General features: G+C 34.6%; 1 protein-coding gene across 4 annotated transcripts in view; it reads left to right on the top strand.

The window, feature by feature from the left end:
* Positions 1-27,339, top strand: part of LOC132951769 (octopamine receptor Oamb) — a 156,350-nt gene that overhangs the window by 93,177 nt on the left and 35,834 nt on the right. For all 4 annotated transcript variants that reach the window (XM_061023709.1, XM_061023706.1, XM_061023707.1 and 1 more), the window contains one exon: positions 16,344-17,226. In XM_061023709.1, coding sequence (XP_060879692.1) covers positions 16,975-17,226 — 252 coding nt within the window. In that variant the 5' untranslated portion in view covers positions 16,344-16,974. The remainder of the gene's footprint in view (positions 1-16,343; positions 17,227-27,339) is intronic.

The raw sequence follows: 27,339 nt of genomic DNA, 5'->3' as shown, positions 1-27,339 counted from the left end.
TTCTGTTGGTACCTCTAATAGATTTGATTTTTTTCCATACAATTGAGGAGTCAGTTTGGTTATCGATGCTGGACACATATAGTTTCCACGATAAAGATTTGCTGCTCTTAACCAGATATCTGGTTAGGGCTCTTGTCCTTTTTAAACTGATGAAGTCCACTTGCGATCGGGAGATTTGGAATTTCTTGAGAGCTTTATTTTTGTTTTGGATAGCTTTTTTTATTTCTTCATTCCACCATGGGACGCGAGGTCTTGGGGAGCTGCTCTTAGACCTACCTATTGTGATTAAGGCTGCTTCTGTTATAATGTCAGTAAATTCTTTTACGTCTGCATCTATATTTTCTGGTAATGGGGTGGGGAGGCTTTCGGTTTTTTTTTCTATTAGAGATGAGAAAAGATCCCAATTGGCTTTCCTGATAGACCATCTAGATGGATAAACTAGGTGTGTGTCGTCGAGTGGGTGGTTGATGGATATTTGAATGGGGATGTGATCACTGCTATTGATGGTATAAGGTAGAGTGCACCACTCTAATTTATGCGCGAGAGAAGTGTTTGCGATGGAGAGGTCAATTGCGGATGATAGTTCGTTGGTAGGGTTGATTCTTGTGGGTTGTCCGTTGTTGAGAAGCATTAGATTTTCGTTATTAAGTAATTCATCGATGATTTTCCCTCTGCGATCCGATTTGTAGGATCCCCAGGTCTCGCTGTGACTATTGAAATCGCCAACTATAATGAACGAATTAGGCAGTTGTTTTATGATACGTTCGATGTCATCTAGGCAGAAATCTCTGTTGTTTGGGATATATATGTTACATATGGTTAGTTTTGTATGAGGCAGATTGACTGAAACGGCTATTGCTTCGAAATCAGTGATTAAAGGGAGTTCGACACTGGGGAAATCTTTGTTGATCATTATTGCGACGCCACCGCTGGCTCTGATACACGAGAAGCGATTGCGTTTATAGATATCGTAGTGCGTAAATTTGGGATTGCTTTTCTCGTTAAAATTGGTTTCTTGAATGCATATTATTGCAGGGTTCAGTTCTTTGGTTAGTATCTGGAGCTCTTCAAGTCTACTGAAGAACCCGTTGATGTTCCATTGAATTATATTTGTTTTCATTTGAATTGTATAGGAGGTTTGAAGGTGCTTGATGTGAAAAATGATAGATCTGAGGGAATCCTTTTATTCATTTGGTTGAATTAGTTGGGAGGAAGGGTCTTGAACAATAAGTTGGATAAAATTTTTATTTTGGACTTCATTGCACGATCTGTAATTAGAGGGTATATTTTTTCCGTCAAGTCGAGCATGTCCGAGATGTTGGAATTAATTTCGTCGCATAATGTGTATATATTAATATTAGGGTTTCTAATATTTTCCAAAAAGTATTTAAATTGGTCCAGGGTGATTGAAGTATTCTCACTGTCGCTGAAAAAGGCGACTGTAGGTTCAAGCGAGGTGTTGATTTTGTTGTCGTCGGTGGAAGTGAGAGAGTTGGATCTAGAGCGGCTGGTTTTGGCTTTTTTTTTTTCAGGTTGAATGAAAGGCATAGGGCTGCCTGGTGCTGTAGGGGAGGTGGGAGATTTAATTGTATTTGTATCCGATAGAGGTCTTTTGGCTTGAGTGGTGATTGGTGTTTTCATTGTTACATGGGATGTTTTAGTATTTGCTACGGGTTGGGATGAAATTATATCATTGTTTTCCTGATTCCAGTCCATGGTACTTTGTGGTTGGGTTGTGTCTATTGGAGGTAATTCGGGAAGCTGAATATCTTCGAGTAGTTCTGTAGTATGATCATCAACGGTTGCAATTGGGCTGTTATGAGAAATTTGTTTTTTACATGACGCAGAAGTGTGACCCACCTCTTTGCATAGGAAACAAGTGATTCTGTCGTCAGTAAAAAAGATTCTAAATGAGGTTTGGTTAAAGTTAATAACTAACGACCCAGGTAGTTTGGTGATATCTTCTTGATTTATAAACATTTGGCGGCGGAAACTCAGGATATGTTCGTATCCTGCAATATTGATGCCGGCTTTTATATGGTTTAGTTGTGAGACTGGAGATATATTGATGTTTTTTAATGCGTTAAGAATTATTATGTTAGGTATGGATGGACACACATTTGATATCGTGATCTTTTTGGCTGGATTAATCAATCTGCGAATAGGGATAGTGTGTTCATTTATTGATATCGTTTTGGATTTTTCAAGAAGTGTATCGAGTACTTCTTTGCTTGAAAAAAAAATACAGAAACGATTGTTGGATATCCTTGAAGTGAATATTATGTCCCGAGGGAGGATCAGTTTTCCAATTGCAAGTATATATTCTATTTGTCTGATACCGTCTATAGAGTTGAAAACAATTGCTTGTTCCCTGGATGGAGTTTTTTCGTTTGCCGTTATCGTAGCAAAACTGGTAGGTGATTCTGAGCTGTATGCTGAGTGGGGTTGGGTGTTGTCGTCGTTGAAAACGATAACGTTTTGGTTATCAGAATTGGAGTGGTTATCGTGTTGATTAGCTGCAGCGGTAATTAGGAGAGCAGCGGTGTTGGCAGAGGTAGGAGTGGAGCGTGGAAGTGGCGGTAATGTGTCAATATTATCTACAGAGACATTTGAGTTTGACTTGTTCGAACTAGGATTTGTTTTTGAACTGTTTGATTTGGAGTAGATGGGAATTTGTTTAATATGGCTTGTGGGTATGTTTTTTACAGAAGGTGTTTTCGAGTGAGTGTTTGTGATATTTTTGTTTAATGTTTTTGTAAAAGGCGGTTTGCCTTTTGTATTTTTGTCGCTCATTACGTCGAATGTTCCGCGTCAGATAATAATAAAATAATGATTATATTACCTGTACGCTGGTCACCGGCATAATTAACGGAGTGCTATCGGAAGCTATAAAAGCGCACGGTCGCGAAAGATGTACACGTGCTGTTCAGTCGGAGGTCGAACACGTACTGAATAATTACTATTATTATTTGTATAATTGATCATCTATTGTCGTGCGTTGATATCCGCCCACCACCGCCAGACATATGTGATGCCAACAATTAAAATAAAATTTGATTAATAATTATTTGGCTTATACGTTGGTTGTAGAATATAATAATCACGTGTCAGGGAGCTTATAAAATATATTTAATATGATATAAATTTAGCATATAATTTAAGATATAATTGTTTGTGGTCGAGGGTCGACATCAAAGCATTTCTCATTACACAATGCGATATATTTTATTTGTATTGATATTTTTGAATTAAGCTAATATTTTTCACTAAATTTTTCTCGGTATATGGGAAAATATTAACAAACTAATGCAAAAAAAAAAATATAGATTATAATTTATGCATCTAAGAAACTTCGACGAAATACTTTTTTTTCGTGATTAAACAATTAAAAATAAATAAAAATTCTTTTAATCTATTAATTATTCAATTATTTTGTAGACATCATGACCACATTTAAAACTTCATAAACATCACAGTGAAAATAGTTATTTATTTATAATGGACTTTTGGCTTCAAAATCATGATTTCCGAGTAAATCGTAACAATTGATTAAAACAAATAAAATATGAAAACGAAAGTTCCATGAACAAGGGATTAAATCCTTTATAAATTATAATATTTTAAAATATTTAGTAAGTGACTCTTTAATGTATTATAATATCGTATATTCGTGTTTACGACTTATAACAATCATAAAAATAATACTAAAATCGATCAGTTCTTCCAATGTAAAAATAGTTTTATTTCTCCAATTTGTTTACAGTTTCTCAGATCCTGATATTATTATAACAGTTGAAACGAAACATAATTTTTCAAAAAATTATTGCCTCCACCCCCCAGATGTTTGCTCTGGATCCGTGCCCGGAAACGCATGTGTGATTTTTCGTTCGAATTTTGTTCAAATACACTTCATAAAGTTGCTGCTCCGTGGTACCGTCTCGTTTGTAGTCATATACTATATTAAACACTTGGCGTAAATAAATATAATTTAACTATAATAATAATAATATATTAACAATAATCGTACCTGCGAAATGCCCAGAAAAATGTTGAGAAATATCAAACTCGACAGTGTTTTATTTTTATATTTAATCAACACGCCCGTCAGTCCATCAGTCATTTGCCGCAGATATATAACCAATGAATTAGGTATGCCGCCCATCGCGCTCGAAAATCCACATTATTATTTATGCGACCGAAATTTAATATCGTTTGTTTGGATTACGTTTTTGTGACTAACCCCATCGCCATCCATCTTATTTTAACAATAATAATTGTGTGCGGACAGTACACACCTATACATACCTACCCTTTTCCCTTAAACAGTGGTGCGCAGCTCGTGTTGTTCTTTTTGTAGGTTCAACGGTATTGGTTACAAATCCACAATAACACTGAGATATGACTCTGCGGGTGCACCGAGATGGGTTTTTTGGGCGTTTATTCGTTGTTTTAGCGTTTACGTTTCAGTCGAATTAAAATTGGAAAAAAATAATGAGGAAACCTTGGTCACCCTGGTTGTAAAACGATAGCACAGATAAGTACGCGTAGGTATATTATTATACCAACGACGTATATTAAAATATTATTATAATATATTATGGTGCACGCGTGTAGCACGGTGGAGAGTATTGCCATTTAATTGGGGGTGGGTCACATGGTTTTTTTGAATCATGATATTTTCAGCAGTTGAAAATTTGTAAAAAAAAGTTAAAACAATTGAATTATTTTAATAATAGGTAGGTACTATAATGTTACAGTTTTTAGATATTTGAAAAGAAAAAAAAATCTAACTTGATGTCATTATATTATAATATATATCGAAATTGTATCTATTCCGAGATAATTTATCTTCGTTTTCGTATCGGTTTACTATTTCTATTTTAAAAAATACATATTTTTATATTTTAGTTATTCATAATACGGGGATGGCACAGTTTAAATACATATTGATAAAATCAAAAGGATGATAAAATGTATGGTGGTAATATTATATTTGACAAAATTCCACAAAGACTGATTGTGTTGATAATCGGTTTAGGATTCAAAATCAGTGTAAAAAGTTTTTAAAAAAAACTCGTATTGAAAATACAAAAAATACCCATTACTGCAGTTTTAATCGTTTTATAATTTATTGTTAATATCTCGCGTGGATCAATAGGGCACGTTATTACTTATAAATTAAACGGATAGTTTTTTTAATATGATAAACATAAATCATGTCATAATAGGTATAGGGGCAAAATCAATTTTGGAATTTATTTTCATAGTCAACGGCGAATAATTTTCGACTCAACGACTTTAACGCTGACGCGCGTCCTCAGCATAATTAGGTAAGGCCAGAGAACTGTCTCCGCACATGGACGGTTTTTGAAGTTGTGCCTAAAGCCTAATGGAAAGCCACCGAATCCGCTTTCGGTATAAATATCGTGGTGCTAAAAATATGTGTACCTATATTATATAATTCATACAGTATAATAATAATATATGAACTTTGCAGTACTTTACGCGCGTGTTAGTACCAGCGACGCGTTTTATGCAACACCGCGGCGGTGACTCTTGAGGAGGGGAAAGATAATAATATTTCCACACGTATCAAAGTAAAAAAAATAAATTGCTACGAGCGGACGTTTCTTTTCTCTGCTCATCGATATCATAACTAGCAACACCTAAACATAATAATGTATGTCATATACCTACGCGTGTACCCATACCTACCGTGAACGGCATAATATAATTGCATAATACGGCTGCGTATATATTTTTTATATCGGTGTGGAAACGTCGCTGACGACGACTGAACTGTACATATTGTATATAGTTCTCCGTATATCTACCTATATTATTATCTATACCTAAACGTCTGTTTCCGGACCGTGTTCGCCGCGGGCCGGACACGTAAGAATCGTACAACGAGCGCCGAGGGGATGAAATCGATCGATCGACCGGCCGGCCGGACGTGCACACCGACGCGACCTTTTTACACGCTTTACACGCGGGAGCGATCGTGCCGAGGCCATTTATATAGTGTATATAGCAAACGGCCGACAACACACGCGCGTAAATGCCATCGTATATACAGCTACAACAGTGTATTAACCGTGTGACTTACGGTTCAATTATTGCCTGCGCGGGTGGTTTGACGGTGTACCAGCTGCAGCTAGCTGTCGAGTGTCGACTGTAAATCGCCGTTGCACCGCGCCCCGACTGCACCTCCCCCACCGACGCCGCAGCAGCCTTTGCCACCTCTGCCACCGCTACCCGGAACTCGGGGAAGACCTGCAGGACGGCTGAGGGCTACTAATTTCCCGGGGTCGAGAGAAAAATCCCACAACAATACGACGACCGAAATCGCCGCAAATAATATAGTCTTCGTACAGCAGTGCTCCGTCTGCAACAACAGGTTGTCGTCGTCGTCGTTTTCTTATATCAATTATTATTATTCCGCAGAACGCGTGACTCCTATAATATTACGTATAGTTTGTGAACGGAACATTAATATATAATATTATTGTTATCGAAATAGACAGTAATATATCATATTAAATTATAGAATCTATGGACGTCGGACACTTGTAGTGTTATTAGTATACATATTATTATAATCACTTGTGTTAGTTTATATTTTTCGTATTAATGATTTTTACGCTGTTTTGAAACCCACCGTATGTTATTGTAATGAATGATTAATTAATACAATACGAGTTAAAATCGTCTAGTGAAAAAATAAAACTTTAATAATATAGCTCATTTCAACGTCGACCTTCGACGGTGATGGATCTAAAAGAAAATATTAAATACAAAATTACAATTACAAATAATACAGGGCGTATAATAAACTTTTTACTGAATTGTCAGTGGTCAGGAATCAATCCTAATATCATGGCAGCTGTGTTGTTACCAAGGCATTTTAATAACTTTATACGTCTAGCTATAGCAAACTGATCTTTTTACGTTTGAATAATACAAATTAACATGCTAATTTTTTGAAACTTAATACGTCCCATGTACGTTCGTATAATTTTTATATTATTATTAATTCCTTTGTGACTACATTTTCATGCTCAGTGTAAAATTCTTTTATTGTCTAAAGAATAACTTATTTTAATGTAGGGTGCGTTTACGATTTAAAGGTTTAAAACATTACGAATGAGCAAAATATATCATATCGTATTTACCATTTATTATACCATCTCTCATTCAAATATCGAAATCCATCGGGAATATAATCTCTATCGCATTAGAAATTCTCGTTTAGACAGTTTTTTTTTCAAATAACTTTTATAAATCATCTCGTGCGCATTTGTAGCTTTATATACACGGCTGTTTGGCATAACAGTGAACATTATTATTTTAAATATATATATACATTATACATGTATTAAGTTCACTGAGCTTGAACATACAGTATAATAATTCACATAGATACGCGTAACGATTGTTTTATCTTCTGCAACCGTCGTAAATATATGTTACAATGTTATGTATTCTGTAGTTAACGCGCATAACTCTGCAGACACCGCATATGTGCGTCATTGTTTTAAATATATTATACAATAATAATAATTATTATTATTATTATTATTCGGTCCATTACAGTTGGTGGTGCCTTAATTGGTAGTGTGTGAATGAAAATACCGAGTCTTTTTCCAAACGAGAGTATCACATAATATTATAATAGTATGCGTGATGGATAAAAAAATATACAGTGCGATTCAATCGGTCGTCTATACAACAGTAAAGTAGGTAGTTGTACTCTTCCGAAAACGGATACCACGAAGAAAAATGTAGCTCATGATAGGTTTACTTATAATAACTAACCTGACCCAGCCTCGAGCATGAAAAATTATAATATAAAAATGTGTGTAAAACGCAAACCAAAAGCTTAAAAAATAAACGAAAATATATTATATGGCTTTGCGATCGAATCATGTTGGATAGATTGGTCGCTCTGGTCCATCGTGGTTTTTGGTTCTACAAGAACTACCAATAGCATAATTAACTGGTTACATGATAAATCGTATATAATATGTATAAAACATATTACATAATTCCGTAGGGATTTGATCGTTTCAGTAAAATGGTGTGCATAATGTCAAAACCAAAGAGTTTGTATTGGCGAGAAGACATGTAAAAAAAAAAAAATGTTTCAGTGGAATATTACACACACACACACACACACACACACACACACACACACACACACACACACACACACACACACACACACATGTGAACGCACATTTAGCATAGCATAAAGTCTCGCCGTTAAGTCATCCTTAATTTGCAGAAGGCCAAAAATACACGCACAGAATAATTATTCTCGAATGATCGTTCGATCCTTACGTTATATAAAAAAAAATCCCACTTAGTGCCAAACACGTCGTCGAATGAAAATTCACACTGAGATGATGGTAATGGAGGGACTGAGAGACAGAGAGACAGAGAGACAGAGAGGGTGAGGGAGAGAGACAGAGGGTGGGAGGGAGAGAGAGAGAGAGAGAGAGAGAGATAGGGGGGAGAGATAGGACTACGCTGCTCTGTTACCGACACCGAACCGTTATACCAGTACAACTGCTGTGTTTATATATATATTTATAATATATGGCAACGTGGCCAGGGAGGTTTGCGCCACGGGAAGATTTATTATGGGCCACCGCCGTGCGATTTTCCCTCCTCCAGTTTTAGTGGCGGCTTTCGTTCGAACACCATTCCACCACCACCGCCGCTGTTTTAAATGCGCGCACGCCATCGCCACCAGCTTCACACACACACACACAAATGGCAAATATAATTGGGTCAACGCATTACATTGTACAATGTACATATTATATTATATTAAATTGTGTGTGTTTGTGTGTACCCTAGCGAGCGGAAATTCGACGGAAAACATCCGTTTTGCTGTAATACGGTCGTCACGATCCCGGGGCTTCAGCGTGGTTAAACGCAAACCATTCGACCCACAATAATGATAACTAATAATATTAATACCTAAACAATAATTCAGACTGTACGTGACGATTTTAAATGTGCGGCGTTCTTCAATAAGTGTTTGGCAGACAATAAAACAGCACACAAACGTATACGTCGTTTATGGTCTTATTTATCCATAGATACATTTATGTCAGTATGTTATCAAATGCGAGTACGTCACCGTGAGAGTAAATATTTTGAAAAGAGTCACGGCTCACTAATATTAAGCGTATATGCCATTAAAATATCCCAAATATTATTGTATTATACTTCACTGGTAGAACAAAATTTAGACGATAGTCAACCAATATTTATAAATAAAACTGTAAAAAATATACATTTTTAAACACATTATCTCATCGTCATCCCAAGGTAGCTATTGCGTGCGCAATAGCGCTGTAATAACGATCAATCGATTCAACAGAATACAATTTTTTTTTTCAAATTCTGCATCTGTGGAGCGGTACCGCACGTTACACATAAATAATTTGAAACACTTACAGGGCTGCACGTGTGCCTAGAAAGTACTCCGTACACGCGTTTTATCGAATAGGATTTTTTTATCCTTTTCAAATTGCAAATCGAAAAAAAATATAAATTTTGTGTAAACAAAATAAGTACACGCTATACCTACCTACCACGAGTGTAAAAGAAAATTACCTTTGGCGTAGTCGGCCGGTGGAAGTGAATAAATTATGAGCGAGGGATGTGCGTGCTAGTTTAAATTTAAACACACATACATATTAATATATTATATAACGAATATCGCGGGTCGGCTCGTTTTCCGCCTCGTACGACACACAAAACATAATATAATACAGAAGTGGACAGCACCGCACTTTAGTCCACGCACGTCTAGACCCAGTCGGTACATGATATGATAATATTATTATTTATGATTACACATAATATTATAATATTTATATAAAAGTATATGTATAATAAATATTATAATGAAGTATGGCCACTATAGGTGGAATAATATAATTACGTCTTCCGTCCGTTAACGATATAACTACGATCGACGGTTAGTTGATAAAAAAATACATTCATAAATTAATAAAATAATAATATATACTTTCCATAATGAACAGTGACGATAAAAATAGTGTGCATTTAATTTGAGCGTTCAAAGTTATAATAATAATTATTGTGTAAATCATATTATAAAACGTAAACATTATTATGAACAGTGATTACAAACAACTTGATAACAAAAAAAAAAATCACTTTAAAATATTATTATGTAGGTAGTCGTATATTATTAGTTGTATACAGTTGGTAGGTATACTGCAAGGCCTCAAAGACGTAAGTAATTTATTTTATTTTTATATTGTTATTGTTACAATAATATACTGTACGATATTGTTTTACATTAACTACTTGCAATTATAATAAACATGCTTTCGTAACCAATTACAATGGTCGTAGTTTTTTAAACATCCAGAACCCGGGTATTCTGTGATTTTATTTCAATTCCACGAGTAATGACTTCGTGAAGCACATTGTAGTATTCTTATAAATACGATTGGCACGGCTTGTGTAAAATTTCGTCGGGTAAAAATTGTTCACTATAGTGACTTCAAAAATTACTTCTTGAACAATAAATTAGTATAGGTGTTTAATAATATAATATTTTCAGTGTTCGATGTCCGTGAGTTCAATCACAAAAATTAATGTCCGTAAATTTTTCTAAATGTATGAGCCATTTAATTGTTAAAAAATGTTCGTAATCCATTAGTTCAAAAAGTCAGTCGGTGCAGGAGTTATGTCTCCTATCAGAGATCGATAATCGTGTAATATTGTTTATAACAAGTTTGAGACAAATCCACCAACGCACTCAGTTTCAAAGACGAGGTATTATTTTCACGATTTGATCCACCACCGAACCGTTAAATTTATCAGCCGTATAATCACACCTCGGATCCGTTGTTAAGTAAATAATTATTGTAGCTGTAGCTGTAGCTGCAGCTTGGTAAATGTTTTGTGTAAACATCTTGTACTGAGTAAATACGCGTGTAAAAATGATAAACAACTGAATATTAAGTAATAACCACCACTATGCATCTTCATAATATAATAACAATGACAATAACAGTAACAATATTATTACCTTAACATTACAAGTAATTTTATTTTCCCGATGTACATTGTACGCCTACCGATGATCTAGAACGGTGTTAATTAAAATAGTATTAAACACAAATTTTGTATTATTTATTATCTTCGTTATAATTGATATAATTGATAATTGAGTAGGTGGAACACCGACATTTATGTAGCCAAACTGCCTATCTAGGACGCCGTATTGACGTAATTTCAAATTTTTCAGAGTATAACATCCCATACCTATAATAATTATATTGTCTCATTAAAAAAATGCATAATATTAAGCACGTACAACCCCGGAAACATATTATTGTCATGTGGTATACATGACACAATAATTGTGGGACTAAACAGATGAGCACTCGTTAGTATATACCTTAATAATATTGGTCATGGAACAAATTAAACGTTTATGTTTTGTTACGGAATTATTGCTATATGGATACAATTGTATATTATTACCTTCAAGAAGAACGACGTAACAGAATATTGTGTTCCTCGGTTAGGAAAAATGTCTTATGTGAGTAAGCATAAAACAAAAACCTATAGGGATATTAATAACTGTATACAACGTCATGTTGTTCCAAAGAAGTTTATTGTGTGGCAACGGTATGGTATGTTTCGCGACCACCGTACCAAGTTATATAACATAATATACGTTTAGGTATATACCGCGGGGGACTGTGGTGCGTCTATGTGACGCGTAATAATACAAACGAATTTCAAGTCTCGAAAACGCCACCGAGTTTGCGTTCACGTAGCGCGCCCACCCACACACCCACGACCCACGAACCCACCTCTCACCCCGCGGACTATCCCGTCAAAGGTCGTAGTCCACACTATTATAGACAGCTTCTGAGGGCCAAGGCATTAAAATACAATAAACATAATTATATATTTGTGTGTTATAAAGGTACTAATGTACGTGGCGCCTAGCGTGGCAAACACACGCCGCCGTCGACAAATCCCTCCCCTTGTCTTCAACCCCTCTCGTCGCCACCGACCGTAATATTTTCGAGAGCAAACAATAGTCGAATAAGTACTCGGCGGCGGCAACGCGGTACTTAAATGTATTGTTTCGGCACGTCATAACAGATTTCGGTTTTCCTGCGCGTTAATATAATAGTTTTACGGTTTCGAAAGCTCTCCCTTTGTGCTCGACGCGTATATAATGATATCGCCCACGCACGCATGCGCATGCGCAAAATTCACGGTCGTGCGATGTGGGTACTGCATAAACGCGCACGGTCTCATATACGATTTTCTCGGCAACGGGTTTACCGCTTCGAACGACGATGTTACCCACTGCCACCCACCCCTATCGTTTCCTTTTATATTATAATTTTCCGACGCCTATGAGATGCGCTCCATTATTGTAATATTATCGTTATGTACAGGTAATTTAATTGAAGTCTCGTCGCTGTGGTGCAGTTTTCTCAGACCGCACAAACCCAATCGATTTCCGTGCATGTATAATATAATCGCTAGGTTACGATATGTGAATTAGCTGCTGATGATGATTATAGATTCCGAGCGGATTGGTTATAGTCTACAGTATAAATAAATATTTATTTATTATTGATTGCCATTGATTATTCGGGCAAATCAGGTACAAGCTTGCATCAAATCGAATTATTGAACATTGCCTACCAATGCGAAATAGTAGGCCTTTGTCCGCGATCCGCTGGAATTGAATTGCCTACTAGGGTGGCTGAGTTGCACTTACTGCAGCAGGTTACACCCAAAAGGGGTTGAACAATCATAATCTTTTTAGAAATTGCGATTTTTACGGACAACGAAGTGCACTGGTTCAGTTAGTAATTATATTATATTCTTAACGAGTGTAATATATTTTAATCGTGATAATAATATGCTCTAAAAATAAGAAATCATAATATTATACGACTGCAGCGTGTGTATACCGATAATATACACATACTCACATCATATTAAATGTGTTTGTCAAAGTCGTACCTATATGTATAATATATAATAATCTATATAATAATATAATAATACGGTATATACGCAGTTCCGACACACACATAACAATATAATGTCACTTTCCGAACGCAGTAAATAATAAAATATATGTATATACATATACACGACGTATATATATTATATACATATATATATATGTTCTCTTGACTGTTATTCGAGTGGGGACATTGCGTACGGTGGCAGGAAAAAGTATAATATTCCGAGAGACGTCTCTCTCAACGTTTCTTTCGAATTTCCAACGTTATATTTAATTTGGAAAGTTTAAAAACGTCCTATTACATACGCGGCGAAATAGCAAATAAAAACTACCATACTACATACGCCTTATATACAGAGCAACCGATTTTAATTTATTAAACCTCTCCCGTTTTGATTTTTTTTAAATCACTCAAGGACTGTGGTATTTTCAAATACATTTACCACACCGTTTAAAGGAAGTATCCCGTTAGACGGTACCTATCTACTATTATTTTTTTAATGAGTGTAATCATCCTTTTTTTCCACGAAGTGATAAGCAGACGACTTGTTTCAAAAATTATGCATCTAAATCGAAATTCGAACGAGTGATATTTGAGTTATTTAACCTTTTGTTACTAAGGATAATAATTCCATTATAGTGAAAATGTACAGGGTCTGTGTCTATAATATTTCGTACATTTTAACGATAAATATAAAAACTGTCTAAGTTCGTAATATGTATTTTATATTTTTGTAAAACAGCTTTAGTATATCGATACATTTTAATAACTAGGAATTTACTCGTTTGACGTATTGTTGTTATTTTTGATAATTTACAGGAAAAAAGGATGATTATAAATACTGTAAAAACAAGTTAGTCATCTCGCCACGTCTATTCTTCAATGACATAAAATATCTAAATAGTTGAAAACATTATGATCCTTAAGACGTATACAATACTGACTTAACATATTTTAGAAAAATCACAATTCAAATAAATTCATCATTATCAAAGAAGAAAAAATGGTGTTGATAATACTTTGTCATCTGTATGTGATATTATGTATATTATACCACTATACAGAAAATTTTATCAGTGTGCGTGTGAGGTGACAACGACGACCATAATATTATTATATTCTTTCGTATATTTTAAATATCATAATAAACCGTTCCGAAACCATATTATAACCAAAAACAATCGATTTTTTTCTCGATAAAATAACATACAAAGTAACGAGCCGGTATTTTTTATATGTAATGTTTGAACGACGATACTTTTTCATATAATATGACTTTCGTCTTGGCCCGAGAATTGCAATTGCCACGTGTATATCCGGCGGGAGTTGGATGGGGTCGTTAAATGTGTTTTAGCGTTTATGTTTCCCGAATAGTCATTTTAAGTACGTTCTATAATAGTGTAGGGGTATAGTTGTAGGTCCTATACACCCCCCCGCGCTTAAAAAACAAAAATTATTACGCCACTCCACGTCGTTTGAAAAAATCACGCAGTGTAGAAACATTCTGAATACGTGTCACGTTCTCGGCTGCCGTTGACCTTATATTATTATTATTATAATGCAATAACGTTTAAGAGGGTACAAAAAAAAAAATGTAAACGTAATTAAACAATTTAAAAAAAAACCGAGTTTGCGGAAAATTATTTATTTAATTACACGTTTGAATTTAAAGGGACCGCAAACGATTTATCATGTTAAAATAACGACGATCCAATCGTTGTGATATTGCTTCGAGCCGCCGCCGTTCCCGAACTATGTGGGTCACGACCCGAATTAGCTGATTAAGACCAGGGTTTCAGCTGCATGGGTTACGAGAAAAAAGCGATTAAAACAGTAAAATGTCGATATTGTTATAGTATGTTAGTCTTAAACGTTTAAAAACCGAGTACGGATACCGTTTAAATTAATAAAAACTTTATCGAATTAAATGAATGCAAAAAAAACCATATATATTATATGAAATAATCAAATATAATTTATGATTATTCTACAAAACTGCAAAACGGAATAAACCTGGTGGGGCCGGGTTTGATGCATTAAAGCTTTGATATTGAATTCGAAAACAATGATGAATCATTGCGTTTTAAAAACAAATTTGAGTGGAGTTCGATTAAAACCGCGTTCTCCGAATGTCTTCGCATCTTGTGAAACTTATCCGTAGACTTTTTCACGCTCAGTAAAATTACTGAGAACATTGGAAAATTATTTTTCCCAAGAACTTACCAGACACATTTTTCTCAATCGAGAAACATAATATTATACGCTTTCAAGTTTAGAATATCAGATGACTTACTGTGCACCAAAAGTGTAATATGTCTCGATTCACTGAAAATGTATAAAAAAAAATTATTCACGTTAATATTAATTGATCGGATAGATTTTTATTAATAATTACTATAGGATTTAAAGTTTAGTTAACACCAAACAACATATTATTTTACGGATTTCTAAATACGAATGTAAAATTGTTTATAAAAACGTGCATAAGTAGGTTACTTTACTTGAGATTGAAAAGAAAAACATGAAATACATTTTTAATATGCTAACGATATTTGCCGAGGTCCAAACCGGCCATAGACGAAATTTAAGTTTTCGACTTGAAGGGGCTATACATATATTTAAATTAGACAGATTTGCGGGGGGCTCTCACTACACCCGGTTTAAGGTACCTATATGGCTATTTTACATTTTATACTTCAAGACGTGTGCAACTTCGTGGATGCAGCGACTGTTATAAAAACCAAAACATACAACCGTCGACCGAATTCTAGACAAAATTTCAAAACATTTTTACCTGCAATGTATTGTATATCGTAATATTTTTAATTTAATAATTTCACTGTTTAATATAAAATTGTTTTTATTAGTTTTAATAATATCAAACCTATAATAGACTATGTCTGCGCGTGACTTCGACATATCTACCATCGGAAAACACATCATTAATGAATAATAATATATTGTTGTTTAAACTATAGTTCATTGTTATTTAGTTTCATCAAACCGCGTTTACTATAGAAAATATCTAAACGATGACTAATGGATGACTTGACTCTGCAATTGTAATATACATTTATGCAGGGGAGGAAAAGTCTCTCCGTGGCCCTTTCCCCCCCCCCCCCCCCCCCCCCCCCCAAATTAAGCCTAAGATCATGACGGTCGGATACTGACCGATTCACGTCACATGATCATGTTTTACTATGTCATTATACATTAAGATATTATATTTTTATAATGTCGTACTCAGAATAATGTAACGACTTTTTATAAAATTCGTTTCAGGTGTTTCTGGCAGCCGAACCAAACTATCGAACGCACCGTCATGCGGGACGTCCGCTGCTGTTGACGCGATCGGACGACAGACGTTAAATAATCATATTGATAACGACTATCGTTCACTGAGTAGCTTTGATGATAATATGACGTTAAGTCGGTGGCGATGACTGTCGTCGCCTCGGTGACGACGACGACGACGGAAACGACCGCGACAGACACTGCGACCACACCGCAACGATGACGGGAACGACAACGTGGTCGGCTGCGACCGCGGCGGCGGTTCCGTCGACGGCCGCGGACACGTGGTAGTGTGCGGCCGCTCAACCGGCTCGGTCGCTGTTCGCGGTCGTCGTGTGCGCCTGGCGTCGGGCGACAACAGCAACAACAACAACAACAACAACCAAAACAACACCGACAACACCGAGGCGGCGGCGGCGGGGGCGGCGGCCGTCGCGACGGCCGCTCGTCCACGACTGCGACGCGACCGACGGTACGTCGCGCTGGCCCGCTGACCGCGTCGCGGCGACCACCACTGCCCGCGCGCGCGCACCGGCCTTCCCGAACGCACGCGAACGGTGCACCGTCCGTCCACGCTTACCCACGACCGCAGAACACCCGCCGCCGGTGGCCGGGCCCGATGAACCGGACCGAGTGCCAGACGCTGCGCGACTCGCTGGTGTGGAGGGACGCGCAGGTGTTGAGCACCCTGGTCGGCCTGTCTTTCATCGCGCTCATCGTGACCGTCGGCAACACGCTCGTCGTGGCCGCCGTGTTCAACAGCTCCAAGCTCCGGTCGCCCACCAACACGTTCATCGTTTCGCTGGCCGTGTCCGACCTCATGGTCGGCGTGGCCGTGTTGCCGTTCAGCGCCACCTGGGAGGTGTTCAAGGTAATGACATATATTATTATTATTATAACGAACAAACGAAGATATTATTATTATTGCTGTACGCAATAAGATTTTGAAATACACAGAAATACCTTTGCTCTGTTCAGTGAGAGAACAAGCCGATTTTGCGACTCCCCCCCCCCCCCCGTGTCACGCTACATTATGTTTACCTATAACAGGGTCCCGTGTGGGGATGTGCAGAAGAACCCATTTTCGTTGGCCCGCGACATGTTCTCTTGCTGAACAGAGTACCCACGTACAGAAGCTAAATGTATAATATATATTACAATAATAAGGTCGGATACATTTATTTGTTCAATTAGACAATGGTATTTAATACCCAAAACAACAATAAAAAAACGGAAAAATATTTTCTTAAAGGTCAGTCTGCACCGTTCATGTTTTCGTGGTTTTTTTTTTCTTAATTGGTCATTAAGCCCGGCAACTATGGCCATTAGCTGTTTGTTTGTTTATTTGTAGGGGAGGATATTGTTGGTTGGTAAACACGTGTGTGTGGATTTTGGCAGATTTTTAAGTGGGAACCCATAGGTATCTGCCATGCCCGGGTGGGGGATGGCGGCACTTGTTCTCCGGTTAGGTTAGTGACTTGTCCTAAGAAAAATGCCGCCCATGGCCGAGGAATCGAACTTGGGTCGATTGCGTCGCAGCCGACGCCTTAGTCCACTCGGCCACTCCGTCCCCTTTCGTGGTTTTATAATATAATATAGTTGACATATTTATTTAAAAAATGTTTCGTAGTCAAACGTCAGAGGTTCTCGTAAGGCATACGCGTCGAGTGGATTTTATCAGTTGTCGAGAAGGCACCCCTCAACCCTTAAAGTTGATGTCCGTAAACCACTCGAAATCAGTCAAAATATTTTGAAAATTGTATCGTTTATAGTAAAATGCTAGTATAAACATTCAGTGAACATTTCATGTATCTACGGTTATTTGTTTTAGATTTACAGCAAAAACCAAAACCGATTTTGCGTAAAAATTACTGTTTTTCCTTAATTTTTGTGTTTGTTTTCCCCTGCGCTTTTAAAAACTATTGAGGGTTTTAAACTTTGACCTTTCGAATGCACCAACTAGATGCCCATCGAACAAAATACTATTGAAGAAAATTGAAGCAGTGTTACTGCCCATAACAGTGAAGACAGATACAAAAATTAAAAAATTAAAAAACACATACATCATTGTAAAATCAATAGCTCCGCTCAGAATCTAAAACAGAGAAAAATATGATTAAAATATAATGCTCAGACAATGGAATGTACGAAAATATCAAAAGCATATTATTATTATTATTATGCTTTATAATAGTTGTGATGCAAAAAAAAAATTGATTAAGCTTCCATTTTTTACGCGAAATAACAATCAGAAATATGCGAATATATATATTGCATTCACTATTCACAGCTCTTTTGATTGTTATAAATCATCGCCAGCGGGAGAAGCGCAAATGTCAAAATAAATATTAGTTTTGGTAAATTATAAAACACATTAGGCGATAATTTGCTCGAAATAATGTTTCGATAACTGACACTAAATTCAAAACGGTAAAATATGTGTAAATATTATTGTCTTAGGTAATACATATTATAACCATAATATCAAATATATTCTACGAAAATTATTGTTTTAATAAAATGTAAATCGCAGCGATTTGATAAAAACAATCCGTAACGACAGCCTCCGATTTCGTTCGGGTCGTAATTATTCATAAATTAAATGTTCGTAATAATATTATCTCACCTTGCGCACCTTGTTGACATGCAGTCGTCAGAACAATAATTTACGTATAATATATTATTATATATTATTTTGGCTACCCGTTTTCACGACAGAAAACACAGATTCAGATTTCACACGCATTCATTCCCAATAATATTATAGTAATACAATACACAATATGTACTTCAGATAATCGGTCTTGAACAATGGAGGGGGGATTTGGGCGTTGTATCCCCCCCCCATGAGTTTGAAATAACGCTTTTAGCTCGATTTAAGGGAATTTTTTTCGGAAACGTATATAGCTTATAATAGGTATATTATTTCAACGAGTAACAAACATGGTACAATCAGAGTTTGTCGGTCGTACTTATAGTTCCAAGGTTATGACATTTTGAAGTCCGGGATTTTTCGTATACTACGCAGATTATTGTACAGATGTACATAGAAAAAGCAGTTTAGCTCCCAAAAGATTTTTGGAAATTTTTTTTCGGAAATCCTTATATTTCAGGGAGTTAAGTCTATTATAATAATTATCGTTATCGTCATCAGTTCCGTCAAAACCACTCGCGCATGCGTACGATGCGTCGCGCGCACCGTGCAGTGTAGCTATAACCCGAAATACAATAATTTACGTCATTAATCATTGGGGAAAAAAATTCGTATCTCTGCAAATGTTATTTTATACAACAATAATATAATATAATATCGCGTGTACGGGGGCTGCTCGTGCTACATATAACACTATAATATACAGAGTGTGCGCACACAATTTATCTCGACGCGACAAAACATTTGACACGCTAAACGTTTGTTATAAATCGTATACAATAATAATACATCCGCGCGATATCGGCATAATGCATTATATAATATATAATATCTTACGTACGATGCACGCAAACCTACATATATATACCTACGTGTTTTCGCGATGTGTGTTGTACTCAGAGGGTAAGTAAAAACCCCACGCACATACCACAGTGCACACATACATATTATATTATGCGTCGAGAGCAGGCGGAAAATTTTGTGGGCAGCCCGAGACAGATTTTTTTCCCACGAGGCCAAAAAAAAAATTACAAATCTTTTTATATCAACGCCCGATAATTGCCTGCAAACTTTGTTCGATATATTTTTTATCATAATTAATCGCATGTTATCATTATGATATCGACCTTGCGGAAAAGTACATATGATTATGATTAATATTTATATTTCGTATCAGGCACCAATTGAATGACACAATATTAAGACACCGCACCCCCCCCCGGTTTCGAATTTTGATTTTGAAATAAATAATAATATATTATTCGAGGAGTATACCTATAATAGACGACTCTCACTCTCCGCGATCGGCAAAAAGCCAGTACGACTATAAAAAATAAAATAAAAAACAATTTAATTTTAAATTTAGTACGAATTATGAATTATGACTGAATATTAAATTATTTTAATTCTTAGATCAATATTACATTCAGACTTACCGCGTGGACTGCAGACTCGACTTTCACTTAATATCATTAAAACGACTTCTATAGTTATAATAATATTTTACCAAAAACAAAAACAATTTAACCACTTAATAATAATTTCACTAAACCAACGAAAGTCATTAATCGTAATAATAAGATCAACACAATAAGAACTCGCGATATTTCTATTTAGGCGTCGATGAGCTTTAGAATTCTTTTTTTCACATAGAATCATTTAAATGAGTACATAATATTATATTATGATGTGATAGTAAAATGGTATTTTAAACACTAAAAAACTATTTAAATCACTCAAATACTATATGAGATATTACAATACTTTAAATAATTTATGACTGCGATATAACCGCATCTTACCGTTGTATCTACCCATACTAGTATAGAAGACGGTTTTGTTTCATCGCGTAAAACTTCCAACACAAAATTATATTTTTGCCGTCTTAACTACGACACTGCCTCAACAGTATTATAATATTATGATACATTTGAAACGGCCGTAGCGTCGATTCGAGCAGAGGTCAATCGACGGAATGGTCCAAGTTCTATACCAAGTAAGTGGTAATTAACGCGGACGGACGCTTTACCGTTTAGTATAGGCGAATCGGCCGAAAAACAAAGGTCGTTAGCTGGGAACGACAGACGATAGGAAAAGCGTGTGTAATGGATTATTAATTATCGGCGAAATGTTATACACTGTTTATAGACGGCGGCTGAAGGTTTATTATAGATTATCAATAGTATTATATTATATAGACGAGAGTTCGGAGAGTAATGGGTCGCAGGAAAACAGATTATAATGCGTCTATAATTCACAGTTAAGATAGTATTACATTAATAATACTATGTAGGTATCGATAATATGTTCGAAATTTCGTCGACGATAATCGCTTAGTCATCAAGGGTGTGGGGGGGGGGGGCATAATATCAACACGGTCGAGAAACTAAAAATTCTCAAGTATTTTATATTATATTATATTTTAATGATAGACTGACGATTTGATAAAAAAAAAAAAGTGGATGTCGCTTTGCTGGTCAGTAGGCTACAAGTGGGTCCAATATATTATATTATAATGGATGGTATTAAATTTGAATTAAATTATATAATACTATCATTGTATACGAAAAAAGATTCTGAGTAGAGACGGTTTATCGGTGTGGATATTTTATATTGTTATTACTTATTATTAATCCGGTAGCTGGAAAGTTGAATTAATATTATAAAATTACAACAAATAATAACTAAAATCGTTTTTCTTGGTTATTTAATATGTACTTTTGTCCAAATTGTAACAATATATTTGTAGGAGCCTTGCATTAATTTTTCTCGCTTTTCGACCCATTAAATAAAATTTTATTGACATTTATTGAAAAAAAACTAAACAAATTGAAAATTAAAAATGTCCGTAAACAGCTCGAAAACAGTCAAAATATTTAAAAAAATTTATCGCGTATAGAAAATGCTAATATAAACATTTAGTGAAAATTGCATGTATCTGGTCATTTTTTTTAGAGTTACACCATAATCGATTATATCAAAAACTAATTTTGCGTAAAAATTACAGTTTTTCCTTAATTTTTATTTTGTTCTACCTTGCGCTTTTTAAAACTATTGGAAATTTCAAATGTTGACCTATTCAAATGCACCAACTAGATTCACTTTTCCATCAAACAAGATACTGTTGAAGAAAATCGAAGCAGTTTTACTAAACCAATCGGTGATGACAGACACAACAAAAAAAATGTTAAATCAATAATACATTCATCGCTCCGCACAGAGTCGAAAATGATAATTTTCATGTATAAAATAATATATTATATAATAAGTACAAACGGGTTACGTTTTTTCGGTATATTATGATTATTTTCAAATTTTATAAACGTACTTTGCCCATCTATTATTTTCTAACCAGGCCCACGAGAATAACGTATAGATGTATATCTTAAGGGTAAAATTTGCAGCCCTTATACAGTTATATTATTATATAACTATACGTGTCTTATATAACTTATACAAGAGTCAAATCGTCTAGATCCTTTTTTTTAATTATTATTATTAATTTAAAGTTTCCCCGACTTGGTCGTTCAAACTTGGTGATACAATATAATACATTTCTTATCGTTAGGAATAAAAGATAGCAATGCCTAGATTCTAGAACGTTAGAAAGTAGGGCTTGAGTTCTCATTGGTTGTTTTTATTATACATTTATACTTTATAGTTAAACGGTTATACAATACACTGTCTTCAATAATTATTAAAGCTTCATTCTATTTTTTTTCATATTTAGATACTATCATTATTAATTATGATAAATTTAATAAAACAAACTATTGAAGCAGAATTCGCATATAATAATATATAATATCGTTTTGGTCAATTATTATTATACACAATTTCATAAATTTTTATAACTGCAGCACAATAATATGAATATTGGTCTATACTCAACTGTAGTTGTAAAATATTTGTATTCGATTTTATTTTCATCTGAATTTTCCTTCATACCACACATAAGCAACATTGATTATTAATAATTACTAAAAACATTTACACTATTTTCTATGTATTATTACATGACGAAAAATAAATCAAGAGCGAATGAAGTACATAATACTTTTTAAAGAGAATCGTAAATTTACAGTTTTTGTATTACAGGAATACCCGCATATTTGTTTAAATTTTAACACAATATTATATTTAACAATAAACAAATCAACAATATGATGGTACCAAGACGTATTTTGTTATAACATTACAACGAATTATAATATATTTTAAACTATATTAAACGTAATCATAATAACGTAATATTGTATACAATGGTTGAGGCAGAAAAAAAAAATAATAATAATAATAATAATAATAATAATGAGGACCTGTTCTCGCTGTGCGTAGAGTGTTGAATCCGATAAATCTGAAATTTTTACCCAGAAGTATTGGAGCGTGCCGTTTGTAGTTTCAATCCTTTACAATACGTATAGAGCGATTCTGTGGAATGACAATCCTCCCTGAAAAAAATTCGCGGCACGTTTTCGCGGTGGGGTACCACAATTATTATTGTATATTTCGGTCACGTGTAAACGCAAATGTAAAATTGTGTTTAGTAAGTACCCCGTAGCACGAGTATACAAGTACTACGGTATATGGTAACAGATGATATTATACACGAGATAGGTGTGCAGTAAGGTTATAGGGAGGGGGGGGGGGCAAAATTGTTCCAAAGAAAACCTTTACAAACACCACAGTATCATTGCGCGTATTGTATATTATTATAATAATCGAAATTCAACCACTCGATAATAATTGCAGAATCAATGTGCCAGCGATAAAGTTTAATATAATATATTATGTACATTGGTATAAAATATATGGTATTGTACGCCGGCACCCTTATCGTGACCATCGACACGATGATAATATATACAATAATATATTATAATAGTTTGCCTGCACATTTCTCCTCCGCTGCAGGCGTTATGATAAAATAAAAAAAGTTATTATTATTATTATTATTATTATTATTATTATATTCTGCTATTCTAAAAGTTTTCGTATGACATATTATTATTATTTTAAAACACATTATCGGCGAATGGAATGAAATGAAAAACGCGAATAAATTAATTTACGGTAAGACTGTTATTATTATTTTTCATCAATTATGAAAAATAAAAAAAACCGTTGATTTATAGGATAATACGATTATTATAATAATTGAGTTACTTCAGCGGTGGATGGGATAGGTATTCGTCACACTTCGATCGCCTAGTGACTTCACTGCTCAAGTCACTGTCGCACGTCATTATTGTTATAAATATTTTTAATGCAATTAATGCAATGATGAATCATATACCAACACATATTTTAAATGTTATGTTATAAATATGGAGATTGTTAAAACGTTAAATTCTCGCAAACAGATACAGATATACGTATATGTAAAGCAGATGTAAATTTTGTTTCTAAACATCTATTTAATTAATTAAGTCGTATTTTTAATTGCATATAAGCATATTTTACTATAATATGAATTATAATACCTACCCATGAACTCCGTATACCAGATACAAGCCTGTATAGCTCTGCAGTTGGTATTAGCTATTATTAGTGAAGTGTATTATAATTATTTAATTGTAATCGATTTGGCTGAATTATATAAAATGAAAAATAATATAAATATGTATTTCACGTTTATAAATATTACTTAGTCAACAATTGGTGAAAATGTCAAGACTCGGGGATTAAAGTGGCAAAAAATTACCCCTAATCCGTGGCTGTATCTCGGGCTTAACAGTTTACTCGGTTGTCTTATGCCGTCTTCTGCAGGGGAAAAACCACAGCTAGAATCGTCCATAAGCTATTCTCTATAACATAGGTACTGTGTTAATAAAAAAATTATAAACGACGAGAAAAATATTTTCGTTTCAGACCATTTAAGCTAGGTATCCAAAAAGTCGTCACGGTCTAATACGTTTTTTTTTGTTGTTGAATTTTTAAAATTCTGTTTGGTACCTATTCTAAATATCAAGTCATTATTGATGAATCTCTCGTACCATTTAAAATTACGTACCTCATCACGCCGTATTCAAAATTACTTCCTGCATGCAGTATGATTCAATTCATAGAAAACTGCAGAATTTGCAGTCCCCAGAACATTAATCGAATTTATGTTCAATTTTGAAACTATCGAATAAAAGTTAGGGTACTCATTAGGTTTCACTTTGTATTATACAAAATATGCATTTTGTCACTCGGTAAGTATATCAAACGAAATCTGCAGCTGATGTGCTTTAACATCGCGAAAATCATTAAATTATAATCGAACACAATAATATTATATTTTAAAACATAATAATATGTATTACTATTTAGACGTATCGGTTTAGCGAAAATTCGTAATAAAACAATATATTATGTATTCCCATCACAACAATAAAAGCTCTCGCGAATCGATTGTTAATCCACACACACGCACAATAACCGTATAAGAAACCACCCCCCAGACGTGGTTTATACGCATGTCATCATTATAAATGTCTCGTATTGAAATAATATATTATCATACACGTCTTACACGTGCAATTTCGAGACTTTGAGATAATCCGCTCAGTAATCAAACAATAACACGTTCGTTCAAAAGGAATATTGTTCAACCGTTCTGCAAACGTATAATATTATTATCGTACTTTATTATACAGTGTGGCGGGGCGAGGTAAACGAGAACGCGTTTAATATGACATAATATTATTACATCGTATGTTCATCAACGACTGTTTTGACAAAACTATCATTACAATAAATTACATGGAAACTTAAATACCTAATAATATTATCAGTGTATTATTATTATTATCTATTTAGATGCGTTTCGAACACCACGGATCCCTATTTAAAAGGCTTTCGTATCGAATAAAATAATAATATTTTATGACGTTGCGTATTATTATATACGTCATAATATTATACACTACCTATATACCAAGCCGTAATCAGTCACACTATAAATGTGAGCATCGTTGTTGTCCGGAGAAATATAATATATAAATTAAAATTCTTGTTTTAAATTGGTTAGACACACAACAGACTGTTTAGAATTGCTCAGATTTATAAATTTGATAAGTCGTTATGTATCACAAACCAAAAACTAGATAAGCGCCTATACTTTTTATGTACAATTATTACACAGTACTAAATATGATATAATCAATTCTCCTTTAATTACACCCATGAGATTGGCTAACGATACCCAAATTGATCTATTTCATTTTAACTCTATTCAGTTTTTTTGTTATTATAATATTAGATAGGTATTAACAGTTGTTTTTTGTTTTTTTTACTATATTCAGTAATTTATTAATTATGCTTTATTATTATACTTCCCACACGTATGTTTATAACTCGTATTGAGTTTTAAATCATTTAAATTAATAATAAATAAATAATATTATATTATAAACAACTGGTATGCGCTATTATACAGGAGAACTCGCCTGCAAGCATGTCCTTTCCTCTTTTATCCTATTACAGCATTTTTTTTAGATTATCATTTTTACATTTTTAAAATGCTGAACGTGAAAAATACTTCTCGGTCAGTTAATGATTTGATTTTACTGTCGAGTTTTACATATTATTATTATTACCATTTCGTTAGCGTATTTTAACTAATCTTTTTCATACAGCTATATTATGCGCTCTATACGTCATAATATTACACATTCTGGATTACGGCCTAATTACATAAATAATTAACAAATATTGTACGCCTCAGGGTGTTTTAAATCTTGTATTATACGACCGATGTGACAAGTCGAGCCGTTCAACTGTTAATACTAATAAACGCAAAATGTTGTATACTGCAATACACAGCTTAACACCCAATATAGAGCTGCGTAAAGAATGAGTTTGCAGCGTGCATGCCTTACAAAGCGATATTTTATAAATTATTACAATACATATCATAATATCGTCTTTATTAGAATATTTCTATACCCACTGAAACCACGGCACCGTGTACCTTAGACGGTAGGATCGAACGAACATTTTTTCCCGAGGAAAGTATCAAACTTTTCACCATCTAAAAGTCTGGAGTGAGCTATACTTTATTAAAATTATATTATACGTCTCCTGCTGGCATAGCCGTAGGGGTCAATCTGAAATTCGTAAGACTTTTTTTTTTTTGTTACACCTAGATTTGTCATGGGTTTTTTATGCCGACATCATCATCGTTACTGTGATGAAATCATATTCAAATAAATAAACATATAATAATATATAACGCTGGTAAACAAAATTCTCCCTTGAAATGTATAAGACACGTGTCTTTCCCGACGACAGATAGGTTATCATTACGTATAGTTTCTGATTCTCCCTTTGTGTGCGTGTATAATA

This window comes from Metopolophium dirhodum, chromosome 9 (genome assembly GCF_019925205.1).
Source record: "Metopolophium dirhodum isolate CAU chromosome 9, ASM1992520v1, whole genome shotgun sequence".
Lineage (NCBI taxonomy): Eukaryota > Metazoa > Arthropoda > Insecta > Hemiptera > Aphididae > Metopolophium > Metopolophium dirhodum.
Note: the sequence above shows the minus strand (reverse complement) of the source record. Positions and strands in the feature narration are given on the sequence as shown.